The sequence below is a fragment of the Apodemus sylvaticus genome, chromosome 13 (assembly GCF_947179515.1).
Source record: "Apodemus sylvaticus chromosome 13, mApoSyl1.1, whole genome shotgun sequence".
Lineage (NCBI taxonomy): Eukaryota > Metazoa > Chordata > Mammalia > Rodentia > Muridae > Apodemus > Apodemus sylvaticus.
Window position 1 is genome coordinate 22,172,445 of NC_067484.1, and position 15,980 is coordinate 22,188,424.

The window sequence follows — 15,980 nt, forward strand, 5'->3', positions numbered from 1 at the left end:
CTGATGGGGAAGGGCTGATTCAGTTTACACTTCCACATTGCTGTTCATCACCAAAGGAAGTCAGGACAGAAACTCACACAGGGTAGGAACTTGGAGGCAGGAGCTGATGCAGAGGCCATGGAGGGGTGCTACTTACTGGCTTGCTTCCCCTGGCTTGCTCAGCTTGCTTTCTTATAGAACCCACTAGCCCAGGGATGGCACCACCCACAATGGGTCCTCCCCTCTTGATCACTAATTAAGAAAATGCCATCGAGCTGGATCTCATAGAGGCATTTTCTCAAGGGAGGCTCCTTTTTCTGTGATAACTCCAACTTGTGTCAAGTTGACACACAAAACCAGCCAGTACAGCATGTTTAAGAACAGTACAGTTTGGTAAGAAAGTTTCCTGTTAATAGTCATCTCAGTCCCATATGTACAACATTGCTTACATCCTACACATAAACTCTTGTAAAGTACATATGACCTCTACCATGAAGATGGGTTTGATAGCTTAAGAGTACAAGAGAGGATCTGGTGTGGTCTCAGTCATACAGCTAGAGTAGATGTCACCAAGCTACAAAGCACATGTGACATCTCCCCTAAGGATGGGTTCTATTGACTGAGAAACAATGCTCAAGATAAAAGTCCAGGGAGAGTCTGGGAAAAGCATAATTGTCTGGGGGATTCAGGTGAGGCTTGGTCCTGCAGATAGCACAGGTTACCATGCTATTAACAACATCCACTCCCAATCTTCTGTGAGGAAGACAGACAAACATCCCTTCCACCGAAGAGGAAAGCCAGTATGCATAGCATCCCTGGTTTCTCTAGTGTTCATCTGTGAGTACAAAGGCCTCGTGTCCTCCACATCATCTTACACCAATCAGAATGGCCAGGATCAATAACAAATGTCAGCTCATGTCGGTGAAGATATAGAGGAAGATAAATATTCATTTATTGCTGGTGGTACAGCAAACTTCCATAGCCAATGAACATCAGTATGTTGGTTCCTCAGAAAGGTAGGAACTGATCTGTCTCAATACCCAGCTATACCACTTGTCTTAGAGTTTATGTTACTGTGAAGAGACACCACCACCACAGCAACACTTATAAAGAAAACCATCTAATTGGGGCTGGCTTCCAGGTTCAGAGGTTTTGTCCATTATTATCACGGGAGGAAGCATGGCAGTGTGCAGGCAGACATGGAGCTGGAGAAGGAGTAGAGCTCTATATCTGGACTAGCAGGCAGCAGGAAGAGAGAGGACATGGCTTGAGCATTTAATACCCCAAACCCCACCCCCAGTGGCACACTTCCTCCAACAAGGTCACACCTACTTCAGAAAGGGCACATCTCCTAATGCTACTTGCTCCCTAAGCATTCAAATATAAGTCTATGAGGGTCATTCTTATTTAGAGCAGCATGCCTTGGCATTTACCCAAAGGATACTTCATTCCACTCCAGGAGTACTTGATCCATCACTGCTGCTCTAGTCATAATAGCCAGAAAGTGGAAACAGGCTAGATGCCCATTAACAGATTAGTAGATAAAGAAAATGTGGTACATTTATACAATGGAGTATTAGCTGTTAAAAATGAAATTATAAAGCTTGTAGGTATTTGGGTAGAAGTGTAAAAAAAAAATCATCCTGAGTGAGGTAACTCAGACACAGTAAAAGAAATTTGGTATGCATTTGCTTATAGGTGGATGTTAGCTGTTAAGTCATCGATAAGTAAACTGCTATCCATATAAGCACCAAAGTTCAGGACTGGCAGAGAGGGATGGCTCTCCTTAGGAAAGAGAAATAGAACAGTTCTGGATAGACAGGGAGGGAGCTGGAATAGGAAGATCAAATAGGGAGGGGGAGGGTAGGGGAGAAGAGAGGATAGGGAGGGAATACGGGGAGGGACAGCTAAAACGAAAGGCTGTTTGAGAGGTTGTATGGAAATCTAATATAGTAGAAGCTTCTTATATTATACACATATATGAAGGCAATCTAAATAAAATTACCAAATAATGGATTAGACAGGGCCCCAAGTGGGCATCTTTCATTACCAAATGAAGCCTATAGTTCTGGAAATGGGTAACACCTAATGAGTTGGTGGCCAAAGGGGCCTCATGGGAACCCTCAAACAACATAGGCTATTAACAAGGCTATTAATGACTCTTTGTAAATTGACAGTAATGTCATGTTGTTGAAGATAATACTTTATATAATTTATTGAACCTATTGAAATTGGGCTGGTGCCTACCTAGAACCTACACTCCTACAGACTAGTTATTCATGATACTGGAAGGTACTCTGCACATTATCGAAGGAGATATGTAAACACTCGCCCAGCTATAAATGCTATGATTTACAGCGGTGACCAACCTGCAAGGCAGCTGGTGCAATGGTGGCACAAACCCTGTGGGAGTAACCAAGCACTATTGATTTGAATTAAGGTCTGCTTTATGAGTTGGCAGCCATCCCCAATGCTGCTTAGGTGGCCAAGAACCTGAGACTAAATAGGCGAGGGATAGGAGAAAACCAAGTAGTGCTGTTCTGCTCAAGGGGGATTGCGATAAAATGACATCTAATGACATTCCAGACAGTATGCAGGGAGTGAGAGACCTTGGAATACTCATCTCTAAGTGGGATGTTTCCGCCAGGGCTCAGAGAAGGGCTCAGAAGAAGAGGAGGAGGAAGAGGAGGAGGAAGAAGAGGAGGAGGAGGAGGAGGAGGAGGAGGAGGAGGCAGAAGCGTGATGGAGTCACAAAGGAGTTTCTGAAGCTTGAATCTGACTTACAGTTCTCACAGCCCAGACCATGAATCCTTCAGTCAAGGGTAGAATCACTGTCCTTTTGAGAATTTCAAGAAGATAATGATAATTTTGTTTAAAAAAATGCATTCTAATGTTCAAATTCTCCTTTTTATTGTCTGTGTTGCTTAAATACAAGCTAGTTTGTAAAACCTTTTTACAACTAGTTTATTTAAACTTTTTATTTGGAGGAGTTCCATATATGAATACTGAATGACATCACATCCACCTCTCCCTTTCTAGCTTCATAAATTAACAGTAACTTAAAAAGTGTATAGTGGACAAGAAAGAAGGAAAAGGAAGGAATGAAGGAAGAAAGGGAGAGAGGGAGGGAGAGAAGGAGGGAGGGAGGAAGAAAGGGAAGGAAGAGGGGCATACACAAATCCGGCAATCAATACCTGCAAGTATAGATTTCAGAGTAAAAATGGCACATACATTTTCTTAATTCTGTAAAAAATTATGTCAGAAAATCTAAAACTTTCCAAAGTTACTTCACAATTCTAAGGGCAATTGATGCTCAACTAAGTAAGTATGATATCTTGATCACTGATGAATATGTTGACACATTGTTACAGGATACCAGTATGGTGTCATCTTAGAAGATGACAGAAATAGCTACTCCAGTTCTGCTTTCACAGTTTCCATTGAAAAGACTGATTTTAAAAAAAGAGAGAGAAAGAAAGTCACTAGGCAAGCAATAAAAATAGATGCTAAGTAGGGTGAAGAATCTGATTTTCAGGGTTATCACATAATAATATCCATTTTCATCAAACAGCTGTGAAGCATGCAAAGAGACTAACTGAACAGCTTGTTCAGGGAAGAGACCAGCAAGTACTCCTGAAGATGTACAGACATTGGCTTTACCAGACAAAGGCTTTAATTTGTCTGTATTAAACACACTCAACAAGAATGAAGCACGAACAGGCGGAGAATATCAATAAAGAGACTGAACTTATGGAAAAGGGCTAAGCAGACACTCTGGAGCTGAAAGATATGTTCATGGCATTGAGCTGTTACCATCTCCAGGCTGCTCTACAGATTCAATGCAAACTTAGTCAGAAGCCCACTGGCTTTGTAAGGCTTGGCAAACACTCGTGTTATGTATATCATGGGATTTCTTGGCATGTTTCCTACATTGCCACACATAGCCAAACCCCCAAAAGAACAAAACTGAAGGACTCACATGTTCCAGTTTACAACATACTACAGGTATAGTAAACATTGGTACTAGCATAAAGAGAGGCTTGAGGATCTGCGGGAGAGATACAAAGGTGTTTGTACAGGGTTGGAGAGCTCTGTTGGTGAAGTTATTCCTTTGTAAGCTTTAGACTTTGAGTTAAATCCCAGAACCTGTGTGAGAAAGCTGGGCATGGTGAGGTTTGCTTGGGATCCTAGTTCTGGGGAGGTGGAGACAGTGAGATCAGCGAGATCTCTCAGGCTCTCTGGGCAGCCAGCCTCACCCAGTCAGACATGTTCAAGGCCAGTGAGGGGGACGCTGGCTCAAAAGACAAAGTGTATGGAAGCCAAAGAATAACACCTATGGTTAACCTCTTCTCCATATGCTCACACTGCATGCATATCACACACACACACACACACACACACACATATGCACATGATTACACACACATACACACATACACACACTATGCATGTGTGGCCAATAGATATTCAACAGTAATCCCTGTAATCCATTTGAATGCATCAATAATAAACTCAGAATCACCCATAATGTGCCAATGTCTTATGAAGGAAAGAAATGAACACACTTTCCCTTGGTGCCATTTAACCAAGAACAAACCCAGACTTGAGTTCTTCACTCTTCCTGTCTCTTCCTACGTCTGTTATGAGTCTGAACTTGTGCCTGCCTGAAAACTGTCTTGTGAATCTGTCTGTCTTTGTTTCTGTGTATCTGTCTCTAACAAAGTGCTTTGCTCTCTCACTTGGAAAGAGAATGAAGGCTATTTTACAGAAATCTTTAAGCTTTTTAAGTTGAAAGGATTTCAACTGACCCAGAGAACAAACACTAGTAAGCGATATCTGAATATCAACATTCATGGGGGATAATCATTCTATAAGATTACTTTCAACCTATGTTTGCTGTTTTTTTTTTTTATCGAATGATTATTATAACACTTGTACAAACACACATTTCTCTTAGGTCGGGGCATGGGGGAGTACATAAGATAAGATCATAGCTACGCACTAATTTAGGTTATAAACACTGATTACCTTGGAGAAATCCAAGGCAAACAAGAGTTGTAACATTGTTCTCAGGTTAAAAAAGAGGCCGAGTTCACAGTAGAATTACAGTCTTAAGTTTTTATTTTATTTTTAAATATGTTTACACGAAACATTTTTTTTAACCCAGCATAAATATTAGTGTACAGAAACTTGGGGTGAGGCTGGCTCAAGTGTCATGTGGACACTCAAGACAGATTCTATTTTACATTATTTATTAAAAAATATTTTTATTCAATATATTCTGATCATGGTTTCCCCTCTTCCAACTCTTCCCAGATCTTCCCACCTCCCATCCACCCACCCAACCTCACCTCTTTTCTCTTTTTAGAAAACAAACAAGTCTTAATGTTTAAGAGACCTCAAAGTGTATTATTAACTCTGACTGTGAGGGCCAGCAAAGGTTCCTTCCTGTCTCTAAGAATGAAAGAGATATTTATACCTAATGCATTACCACAGGTCCCAAAACTATTTCACTCTGGAGGGGCCATAATAGTCTCTTTACTAAATGGTGATAGAAAACTGGGTATTTTCAAGAAGTAGGATGAAGTTTGGCACCATTTCGCATCACACACAAAAAAATCAACTAAAAATGGAATCAACAATTTAAATATGAGGGTAAAACTTAGAGTCGAGTCCAGGCCTCAGCTCAGGCGGCGCGTGCTTGCCTTGCCTGATGTATAGAAAGTCCTGCTGTGTTCTAGCTCTGGCACCACAGAAACCATGCAGCATGGCGCAGGATTTGGGAGGCAGAGGCAAGGGAGGCAGCAGGGCAAGGTCATCTTCTGCTGCGTAGCAAGGCCGGGGTCAGACTGGGACACATGAGCCCCTGTCTCAAAAATAAAGTAAAATCGTGCAGAGACGGTAAGAGTCTTAGAGGAAATACAGTTAAATGTTCGTGATCATGAATTTGGCAGTGGTCCTTAGACAAAACGAAAGGGTGAGTCCCAAGAGTAAGAACTAGATAAACTAGGCTTAATCAAAATCAAGACTTCTGTGCACAGAAAATAAATCAAGACAGAGGGGCAAAAAAAAAAAAAAAAACCCTACAGGATGTAATAAAAATATTTACAAGATCACGTATTTGAAAAGGGACCTGTAAAAACACACAAAGAAGAGATAAATACAAAATGCTTTCAGTTTAAAAACGGGCAAGGAACATTTCTCTACGAAGATCCACAGATGGTCCTAAGGCCCATGAGGAGATGCTTAGTATCAGTCATTAGTCATGGGGGGAAATGTGAATCAGACCCACAGTGAGATGTAACAGCACATCCACTAGGATGCCAGGAACCACAGAGAAGGGAAACAGAAAAGTGTCAAGATGATACTTGATTTAAATTTGGATGACAAGAAATCAGTCTGGGTGAGGAGACACCCCAGCCACATAGTTATTTCAGATTTATGAGGCCCAGTCTGTTAGCATTCTGTGTAATGCTACAGGTAGGCCTGGCCCACTATGAAAGGGCTGCTTGCCCCCTCCTCCCTCTCTTGCCTCTTGCTCTCTTCCACCCTCTGCTCCCCCTCTCTCCCCATCCCCTCCCCCCACCCCTCTACACGTGGTCATGGCCAGCTTCTGTTTCTCTATTCTCTCTCCCTCTCTCTGCCTCTACTATCCTTTTAACTCCCCTCCTATGCCCCGAAGAAACTCTATTCTATACTATACATCCTGTGGCTGGTCCCTCAGGGGGAAGGAATGCCTCAGCATGGGCCCACTGAGACATCCCCTACCGCCATACTTCACCAACCCCCATAGAACATATTCTTATATCTTTTTATCTTTTAATAAAAACATCATTGGTGCTGAGACTTGGATCTAGAAACTCTGCGGTTTTGTAACCCACCTCAGCTACCATAAGCCATCCATGCTCGCTAGCCCAGAACTGATAAGCCCCCCATCCCTTCCCATCCACATGCCCCCCCATCCCTTCCCATCCACATGGTCCCAGGGGAGAGCTCTTGAGCTGGGAGCTACCCCTGTGTTGGCCTTGAGGATGGAGATAATGGAGAAATTAAGAGTCCTCATACATTGCTCAGGATAAAAAACAGTACAGGCACTGCGAGAGACAGTTTGGTGATTTCTCAAATAGAAGCACAGAGCTATCGCACGACGCAGCAAGTCCACTTCTTAGGTATACACTCAATGAATTAAAAGCAGGTTCTCAGACCAACACGTGTACACAGATGTTTACAGCACTCTTTATAATAACCAAGGTCGGGGAACGGCCACCACATCCACTGGTCGGTGAATGAATAAATTGTGGTATATCTGTATAACAGAGAATGCATTAAAACTGTGAATGAGCACAGACTTTGAGAGAACTTGGGAAGCATCTAATTTCCCATGCCGCCCCACTCCTCAGTTCTCAGTGCCAAGAGCCAAGTGTATTAGCTCTGTAGTGTCTTGGACAACTTAAAGAGGAAAGATAGGAAAGCTTTATTTTAGGCATGCACATTGAATCTCTTCCCCTTCAGGCTTGGGCTTCGGTTCCAGCGACATGGCTGAATGCGCCAAGAAGGTCGGGATCGTCGGGAATGGCGCCTCCCTCCAGAAAATGGTGGAGAAAATTGAAATCGGCCAGCCCACCAAGTACACTTACTCCTTCTGTGGCAAGATGAAGATGAAGAGACTAGCCGTTGGCTTCTGGCAGTGTGGTTCCTGCATGAAAACAGTGGCCGGCGGGGCCTGGACCGACAATACCACCTCTGCTATCAGAAGACTGGAAGAACTGAAAGACCAGTAGACGGCCTACTGCCTGAGACTTGAGACTTGCTTAGCCTGCAATAAACAGGTTAATTTACGGGGGCAAAACAAAAAGGTTTTAGATCATAGTTTCCAAGAGCTCCCATCCGCCATAGCATAGAGGAATGTGGAGAAGGTCCTATCTGGGCAGTGGAAGTGAGGAGTAGTGTGTCCACTTCATGGAGGACAAGGAAAGCAAACAGAACCTAAATCTGACCTTTCACCCTCCCAGGCCCACCCTGTGTGAAGTAGGTCTGGGCAGGCACCACCCCAGTATCACCAGCTGGGGAACGAGCATCCAAAACTCAAGTCTGTAGGGGACATTTCAGACATCATTCAACAAGATCTAATCTGGTCTCAACTCTATTTCTTTGTAACTTGTCTGGCAGGGGGTAAAAAAAAAAAAAAAGGATGGCGTAGGTTAAGCTATTCCGAGGAACAAATTTATGCTAAGATATGCATGGCTGAGAGCACTTGAAGAGAAGCCTATTATCTAAAGGCGCTGTTTAATGAGCAAACCCGTATCTCACTGCGGTAAGATTTTTGTTTTAGGTGGGCAGATAATCTGGATGTTTCTTAACTGACATCACTTGACACCGCTGTCTTGTGAGCATTAATGTGCGCATGCGTCCCTGGGAATCTTGCTAAACTTGCTTTAGAGTCAGTAGGTCCGGGATGGCCTGAAATTCTGTATTTCCAGCAAGCTCCTTCGGGGAGCTAACCCTTCAAGGGGTTAGTGTGGAGGGTCTGGATGACACCCCCAGCCCGCTGTTGGCAACACGGGTGTTCTAGGGTGAGTTACTGTTTCTCAGAGCACCATCATCGTTCTGTCATATCTCCTCAAAGAGGAGCTCAGTTTCCAAGCTACACAGTAGTTCCATTCCTAGTATACACCCTCAAGATCTCAAAACACACCCCATACAAACTCATGCATGTTCGTAGGAGCACTACTTACAAAAGCCGAAAGATAGAAATGACCCAGATGTCCATCACCTGATGATGGAGAAATAAAAGGCGTTGTATACATATGGTAGAATATTACTCAGCAATGAAGGAAATGAAGAATTGATAATGTTTATGAACCTGAACTGCATAGTAAGAGAAAGAGGTTAGATACAGGAGCCGTGTATCCGAGGATTCCATGTCTACATTTTGTCTCATGTACTCCAGGCTGGTCTTAAACTCCACATAACCGAAGCTGAGCTTGAGCGCTGGTCCTCCGACGTCTGCTGTTCACAAGCTGGGACCTCGGGTGTGTGCTGCCATGGGCGGCCAAGTTTGTAATGCTTTTGGGGATCAAACCCACGGCTTTATGCGTGCTAGACAAGCGTTCTGCTAACTGAGCTGATTCTGATATGGAATATTGGGGTGTCTTTGAGAAGAGTAGAGCCTTTTAGGGGCAAGCTTATAAATGACAACTGCTCCACAGAGTGCAGTGTGAATGGCAAAGCCAGACAGCTTCTGTTCTCAAGTAGGGACCTTGGGCACCAGCAACACTTGGGCGCTGTTAGAATGTAAAGCATCAGGTCCTAGCTCGGACCTACTGGATCAGAAATCTGGGGGAAGAGCCTAGGAATTATTTTTAAAAAATACTTATAGAATACAATATGATGTTTTAATATATATTAATCTCTTAATATATACGAAGTATACATGCATATACATATCTACATATACATACATATATATGTGTATATATTATATATTCTGAAATTTTATTATAACCAAGCATTTAATATACCCACCATATCATACAACTGGATTAACTCTTTTATGCTCTATGTTGCTTGGGCCATGGGCGCCCACCTAGGCCAGAGAAATAGCTTTCCCCAAAGGGCCTTCCAAGGGTCCTGATCAAGAATATGACATTAGCCACAGTCAGCATGTTGTACAATAGATTTCCAGAATATAGTCCTTCCAAGTGAAACTTTGTTTCTTTTTGGCCACCGGCAACGTTTCCCCCATTTTCCAGCTGCTGTGTTCCCCAACACCCCAGCCATCTATTCTAGAAAACTCTCCAGGAAGAATCCAATGTACTCTGGAATTTGGGGAGCTCTACATACGGGCATCAACTGCTTCCCAAGCATGGAACAGCACCCCACCAGGGCAGCTGGCCTCTGTGTGCTCATGGGTCGTGATCCCGGTAGGGAGGACATCCTTTGGGGAGGGATGTCAGAGGAAAGAGCCAACTCTGCCGTGGGTTGTTGGGCACAGTCGATGAAGCACACTGGGGACAGGAGCACATCAGGACAGGAGTGCTTTTTATCTGTGTGTCCTCTGCAGTCAGCATACCTGCTTTTTCTGGGAGGGGAGGCTGCTCAGACCCACCCATACAGAGCTCATAGCAGCTTCCCCGACATTTCTTTTGGGTCATTTACATTAAGGAAAGGAAGGAAGGAAGGAAGGAAGGAAGGAAGGAAGGAAGGAAGGAAGGCAGCATTCTAGGGAAAACACTATTTCTAAAGTGGAATGTTAAGCTGTGGGTGGGGGTTGTCCCCGGTAGGTGGCTGACTAGTCCTCAGAGCTTCCTTCCCAGGCTCTGCCTCCAGCCCTGCATACAGCGGTCTGTGGCAAGGCCTGGCAGCTCCTTCCTTGGGCACGACTGGGCTGCCGAGCTGGTAGGTGGAAGTGGAGGAATTTCCCATCAGCCTCTGGAGTCCCTCCTGGCCCCATCCTCTGTGAGCCGGGCAGCAATTAACATAATTGGAGCAGACTCTCTTTGTCTCTATTCCAGACTGTAGGATTTGGGCCTCCCTGACCCAGAGACATGCTAATTATGTAAGGAATCCTCAGTGCCTGTCACCAGGGATCCTTCCTCAAAGGCTGAGCCTGCCTCCGTTGATAAATTTGGTGTAGGTGGAGCCCTGACCTTTCTCATCTGGGAAACTTGATATTCCAACAACCAGCATTCTTCCTAGTATGCCTACGACAGCTTCCTCCTCCAAATTTTCACCACTGCTTGTGACCCGGGCAGCTTGCTTGGTCTCACTATTGAGTCCCTTTTTATCATGTCACTTGAGGTTAGTTCTTTCCCACCAAGACCAATGGTCCTGCAGAAGTTTCGTGTTTTACTTAACTGTGCAACAACAGTCTTCTAGACACTGTACCTGGCCCCAGAGACACGAATATTTAGAAGGCATCAAGGATGCCTAGGATGAAGTGCGTGGAGATGTTAGGGTGCAAGACCATCACCCAGGGAACACAAAGATACCCACTGAGGGGATAGGGCAGTGTGCACTCTCCAGAAGAGTAGGGAGGGAAGAGCTTGGAGGACTTCCTGGAGGTGAGGTCTTAGCAATGCTGAGCATGAGAAGTGGTCACAGGCAGATCTGGAGAGTCCTGAACAGAGTAACACAACCAGGAGGGAGGAGTGGGGGGCTCTCCAGGGACTGTGAGTGGCTGAGACGGTGGCCAACCGCCTTTGAGATGGACAGAGCAAAGTGGAGAGCAGCTGGGTTTTCAAAAGGCTTTATCTTTCAAACTAAAATGTTTGGGGGTTGACCTGAGGGTCCTGGGCAACAAGCAAAAAAAATTTTTTTTAAAAGATTTATTTATTGTTATGTGTAAGTACACTGTAGCTGTCTTTAGACACTCTAGAAGAGGGCGTCAAATCTCTTTCCTGATGGTTGTGAGCCACCGTGTAGTTGCTAGGATTTGAACTTAGGACCTTGGAAGAGCAGTCAGTGCTCTTAACTGTTGAGCCATCTTACCAGCCTGGATTTTTTAAAAAAATGATTTTTTAGCACATTTAACGCCCAAGTGTGCTCTGTAGTTCCCTTGGCCTTGACTCTTCTAGAATACTGTCTGTTCTTTTCCTCTGCATTGAAAGGAGTACTGTGTCCTTTTAAATGTATTCAGAAAATCAGCACACCATCTTAATAAAGAAAAAAAAAAGATTTATTTTTGTGTTTTTGTATGTGCATGTGAGTGCATGCGTGCACTCATACACACACACACACACACACACACACAAGCAACCTGAGGACCCAAGACTGCACCAGACCTCCCAGAGGTGGAGTTACAGGTACTTTAAGCCACTCCCAATGGGTCCTGGGACAGAAACTTACAAAGAGCAACAGATGCTCGAAACACTGAACCACCTCCCTAGCCCCTGCCTTATATGCAAGGACTTTAGTGGGTAGCAAAGCCAGAGCTGGTTTGGAAATGGATTACAGCATGGAGAGTGGACTGGAAGGGTGAGCTGTGAGTGCAGAGACCAAGAGGGGACCAAGGCTGCTGTAGGAGGCCAAGCGGAGGTAGGAAGGCGGCCCTGGAGGAGTCGGAGCTGGCAGAGGAAAGCAGCCCAAGATCTGGAGTAGGAGTCAAGTCCCTGCGTGGCTGGGAGGAGAGAGAGGAGACAGGGGACAGGATCCATCTGTGGCTGAGGAGGTGTCTCCTGGCTTGTTCGTGTGAGCTGCCTGTGAGGAGAGAGTGTGTGGGTCTGACTTGGGTGTGGAGAGAAGGAGCAGAAGCGAAGGGTGGGGGTGGGGGGGGAAGCCGGTACAACTGGTGCCTTAGGCTGCTTCAGGGTCGGAGCTACCTTTAGACCCTCACTTTGCTTTTCATTAGTTCTGCAAACTGGAGGAAGACAAACTCTACAAGCTTCTTTATAAGATGTCTGAGGAGGAAAGAAGACAAGCTACGTATCTTAGTTTGGGTTTCTATTGCGGTGATGAAACACCATGACCAAAAGGCAGGTCGGGGAGGAAAGGGTTAATTCGGCTTACACTTCCATATTGCTGCTCATCACCAAAGGAAGTCCGGACAGGAACTCACACAGGGCAGGAGCTGATGCAGAGGCCATGGAGCATCTACCTACTTCTGGCTTGCTCTTCATGGCTTACTCAGCCCACTTTCTTATAGAGTCCAGGACCACCACCAGCCACGGGTGGCACCACCCACAATGGGCTGGGCCTTCCCCTATTGGTCAATAATTAAGAAAATGTTCTACATGCTTGCCTACGGCTGGATCTTATAGGGGCATTTTCCAAACTGAGGCGCCTTCCTCTCCGATAACTCTCGCCTGTGTCAAGTTGACATAAAATCAGCCAGTATGCTTTGTCAAGCGCTCAGCACGGTGCCCCGGGGTGGGGGTGCCCTGATCCCCAAGGCCAGCGCCTCAGAAACAAGCTTGTCCAGAGCAGCTGGGTCATTTGTTCCTGGAACTGGTGTGGGTGATAAGTTATTTCTCTGCTGGTGAAATGTGCCAATTCAAGTCAGATTAGATTTATATTCAGGGCAGGCCTATGGGGAAGCTGCTCTTGGGTGAGTTCACTGGTCCCAAGGACTGAGGCCAGGGGAGTGGCCATGGAATGGGATGTGAGAGGGGAGGGAGAAAAGAAGGAGAAAAAGGAGAAATATGAGAGAGGGACAGAGCGAAGGGGAAAGAGAGGGGAAGAGAGAGGGGAGAGGGGGAGAGGGAGGGCGAAAGGAAAAGGAGAGAGGGACAGAGGGAGGGGGCGGGAGGGAAGGTTAGGGGGAGGGAGGAGGAGAGAGAGAGAGAGCATGAGCAACCCTAATTCCTAATTCGGATTATATAGGGAAGAGCCTCTGGGAGAAGGGCAGCTCAGCCCCTGGGCTGGAAAGTTCAGGGTTTTGAGCAGGATATGTCATACAGGGACTGAAGGATGCAGGGAGAATCTGGAGGCCAGGTCTGCTTTGATATGTAAAATATGTACCTCAGTTCCTTGTCCCAGGTCTGGGGAAACCAAACAGTGGTTAGCACATATGTGCTAAGCCTTGTCCCAAGTGGGTTATGAAGCTTCTTAAGAAGAAAACACGGTTGCTAGCATTGATTTCATAAATGGGTGCTGCTGACCACTCCCAAACCCTTCCTCATCGATGCCAGAAGGTTCCAGTGCTTTCTAAGTGAGCTGTGGTGGGAGATGATGCACCTCCACGTCAGCAGACATCCGTAGAGAGTCAAAATTCTCTAGTTGTGGTAGATACTGACTGCTCAGATCATCCGGGGACAGAGCAGACTCTCCTGCATTGGGAGCATTGAAGGACCTTCTTTCTGCTCCAGAGACCAGTGAGATGCTGAAGAGCTAAGGCTCAGGTTTGAGTCTCCATCCGGCTGACTCTATCTTAGCCTCAAAAGCCATCTTAGGGTAAAGATAGACTAGGTTCATTCCTGTATCTCGAGGCCTGGGCTATGCCCTGCCTGCAACCTCAACCACAGACTGTTGTGGATTGCAGGGTGCAGGAATGGCAATCACATCTTTGTTTCTTTTTTTTTTTTTAATTTTTTTATTCGATATAATTTATTTACATTTCAAATGATTTCCCCTTTTCTAGCCCCCCACTCCCCGAAAGTCCTGTAAGCCCCCTTCTCTTCCCCCCTACGTCTTTGTTTCAAAACATCTTTAGTAACCATCTTGCAACCCTCTGTTGGTTTGAAAGTTGTCTGGCCATCTATAGCTACCTTGTTACCTCTGCCTTGCAATCATGTCTTTTTTTCCCTGGAGATCCTGAGGACTAACTTGGTCTGCTTATGAAGTCTGCTCCCACAGCTCTACCTATTTTGCCTGCCGACTTCCCATTTGGAAACTCCTATCCATGAGGTATTAAAAAAAAAAAAAAAGTCTTGTTTTCCTCACACCCAATGCTGGCCTCTGAAACCCCACCCTGGGCGGGGGGGGGGGGGGGTGAGTCGGCCCGTGTACAGGAATAAAAGGCTTGCTTTAATTAATTGCTTGCTTTAGTTAATTTGCCTATGATGATTTGGGTCAGTGGTTTTTTTTTTTCTTCCCTCCCATCTTTGGGATTAACAGTTTCAGGCAGGAAAGCAAGAAAGGGAGACGTATCTTAGGGCACTGCTAAGGGCCCTTGATGTGTTTATAAAAAGATAAAAAGAGAAGGGAATATGTTCTATGGAGATGGGATGAGGTATGGGGGAAGGTATGATGTCTCAGTGGGCCCATACCAAGGCATTCCTTCCCCCTGAGAGGGACCAGCCACACAACGACCAATGGTATAGTGTAGAATAGAGTTTATTCAGGTCATAGGAAGGGGAGTCAAGAGGGTCGTAGAGGCAGAGAGGGAGAGAGAGAGTAGAGAAGTAGAGATGCACCATGAGCAAGTGAAGAGAGGAGGGAAGGGAACGGGGGAAGGGGAGGGGAAGGGGAGGGGAAGGGGAGGGGAAGGGGTGAGGGGACAGAGAGGGAGCAGGAGGCAGGAGAACCAGAGGGCAGGAGAGAGGAGGGGGCAAGCAGTCAGGTACACCTGGCTGTTGCCAGGCAACTGTTGGGTGGAGTTTAGACAGAATGCTAACAGCCTGGGTTCCTTTGCCATTTGCATCTTTCTCTGCCTGATGTAGGCCTGGACAAACAGGAGTCACCACTGAAACTCTTGCTGCAATCTGTAAACACAAAGCATTCTCCACAGTTCTCCATTTCCTGGGTGATAGTGAATATAGCACGTTCACAATGTGAACATTGCTGTACTTAAGGAAACCATGAGAAAATTGCTTTAGTTCTTGTCAACTGTTAGTTCATGAAATTTACCCTTCTAGTGAAATTGCCCAAGATAGATGACTTTCTCAGAACAGTTGAGCTAATCTTGAGAAATTGCCGATTATTATAAATTTTACTGCCTCTGTTGATCTTGTGAGAGACAGTGGGTCCTGGGCACTAACTGCTGGTCTTGCTTCTGTAAAACTCACTTGCTGGAGATAACTGAGGCTTCTACAGGATGTCTGTTGTAAAAGTTAGGCAAAAGCAGGATGTGAGCTAATTTCACCTCCAAAAGCAGTTAACTTTGTAACTTTGTGGCTTTTCCTTTATAAACCTTGTACTTAAAATATGTCTGTCCCATGGCTAATATAGTCCTGGCTGGTATTTGTGGTCCTGGCCAGTATTTAATAAAGGCTCTTATTTGTTAAAATTTACTCATGGTCATGATGAATCTCTGAACACTTCTAATCCCACAACACACATTGACCCTTGGAAGTATTAAAAATTTGTTTTCTCAAGGAATACTCCTCCACTGCTAGTGGGGTTGCAAGCTGGTACAACCACTCTAGAAATCAGTCTGGCGGTTCCTCAGAAAACTGGGCAGGACTCTTCCGGAGGACCCTGCTATACCACTCCTGGGCATATACCCAGAGGATTCCCCAGCATGTAATAAGGATACATGCTCCACTATGTTCACTGCAGCCCTATTTATGATAGCCAGAAGCTGGAAAGAACTCAGATATCCCTGGACGGAGGAATGGATACCG

General features: G+C 45.3%; 1 protein-coding gene and 1 non-coding gene across 2 annotated transcripts; both read left to right on the top strand.

Annotated features, from left to right (window-relative positions):
* The first annotated feature begins 7,514 nt into the window (after positions 1–7,514).
* On the top strand, positions 7,515–7,760 carry LOC127664039 (60S ribosomal protein L37a-like). The gene has a single exon (XM_052155926.1). The coding sequence runs from the start codon at positions 7,515–7,517 to the stop codon at positions 7,758–7,760; it is 246 nt and encodes an 81-aa protein (XP_052011886.1).
* A 3,739-nt stretch (positions 7,761–11,499) lies between these two features.
* LOC127664240 (small nucleolar RNA SNORA22) lies at positions 11,500–11,632 on the top strand. Its single transcript, XR_007973108.1, has one exon. It is a non-coding gene; the product is annotated as a small nucleolar RNA SNORA22 (small nucleolar RNA).
* Positions 11,633–15,980: the final 4,348 nt, after the last annotated feature.

Coding starts and splice junctions, on each gene's coding strand:
- LOC127664039 (XM_052155926.1), top strand. CDS start 7,515: ATGGCTGAATGCGCCAAGAAGGTCGGGATCGTCGGGAATGGCGCCTCC.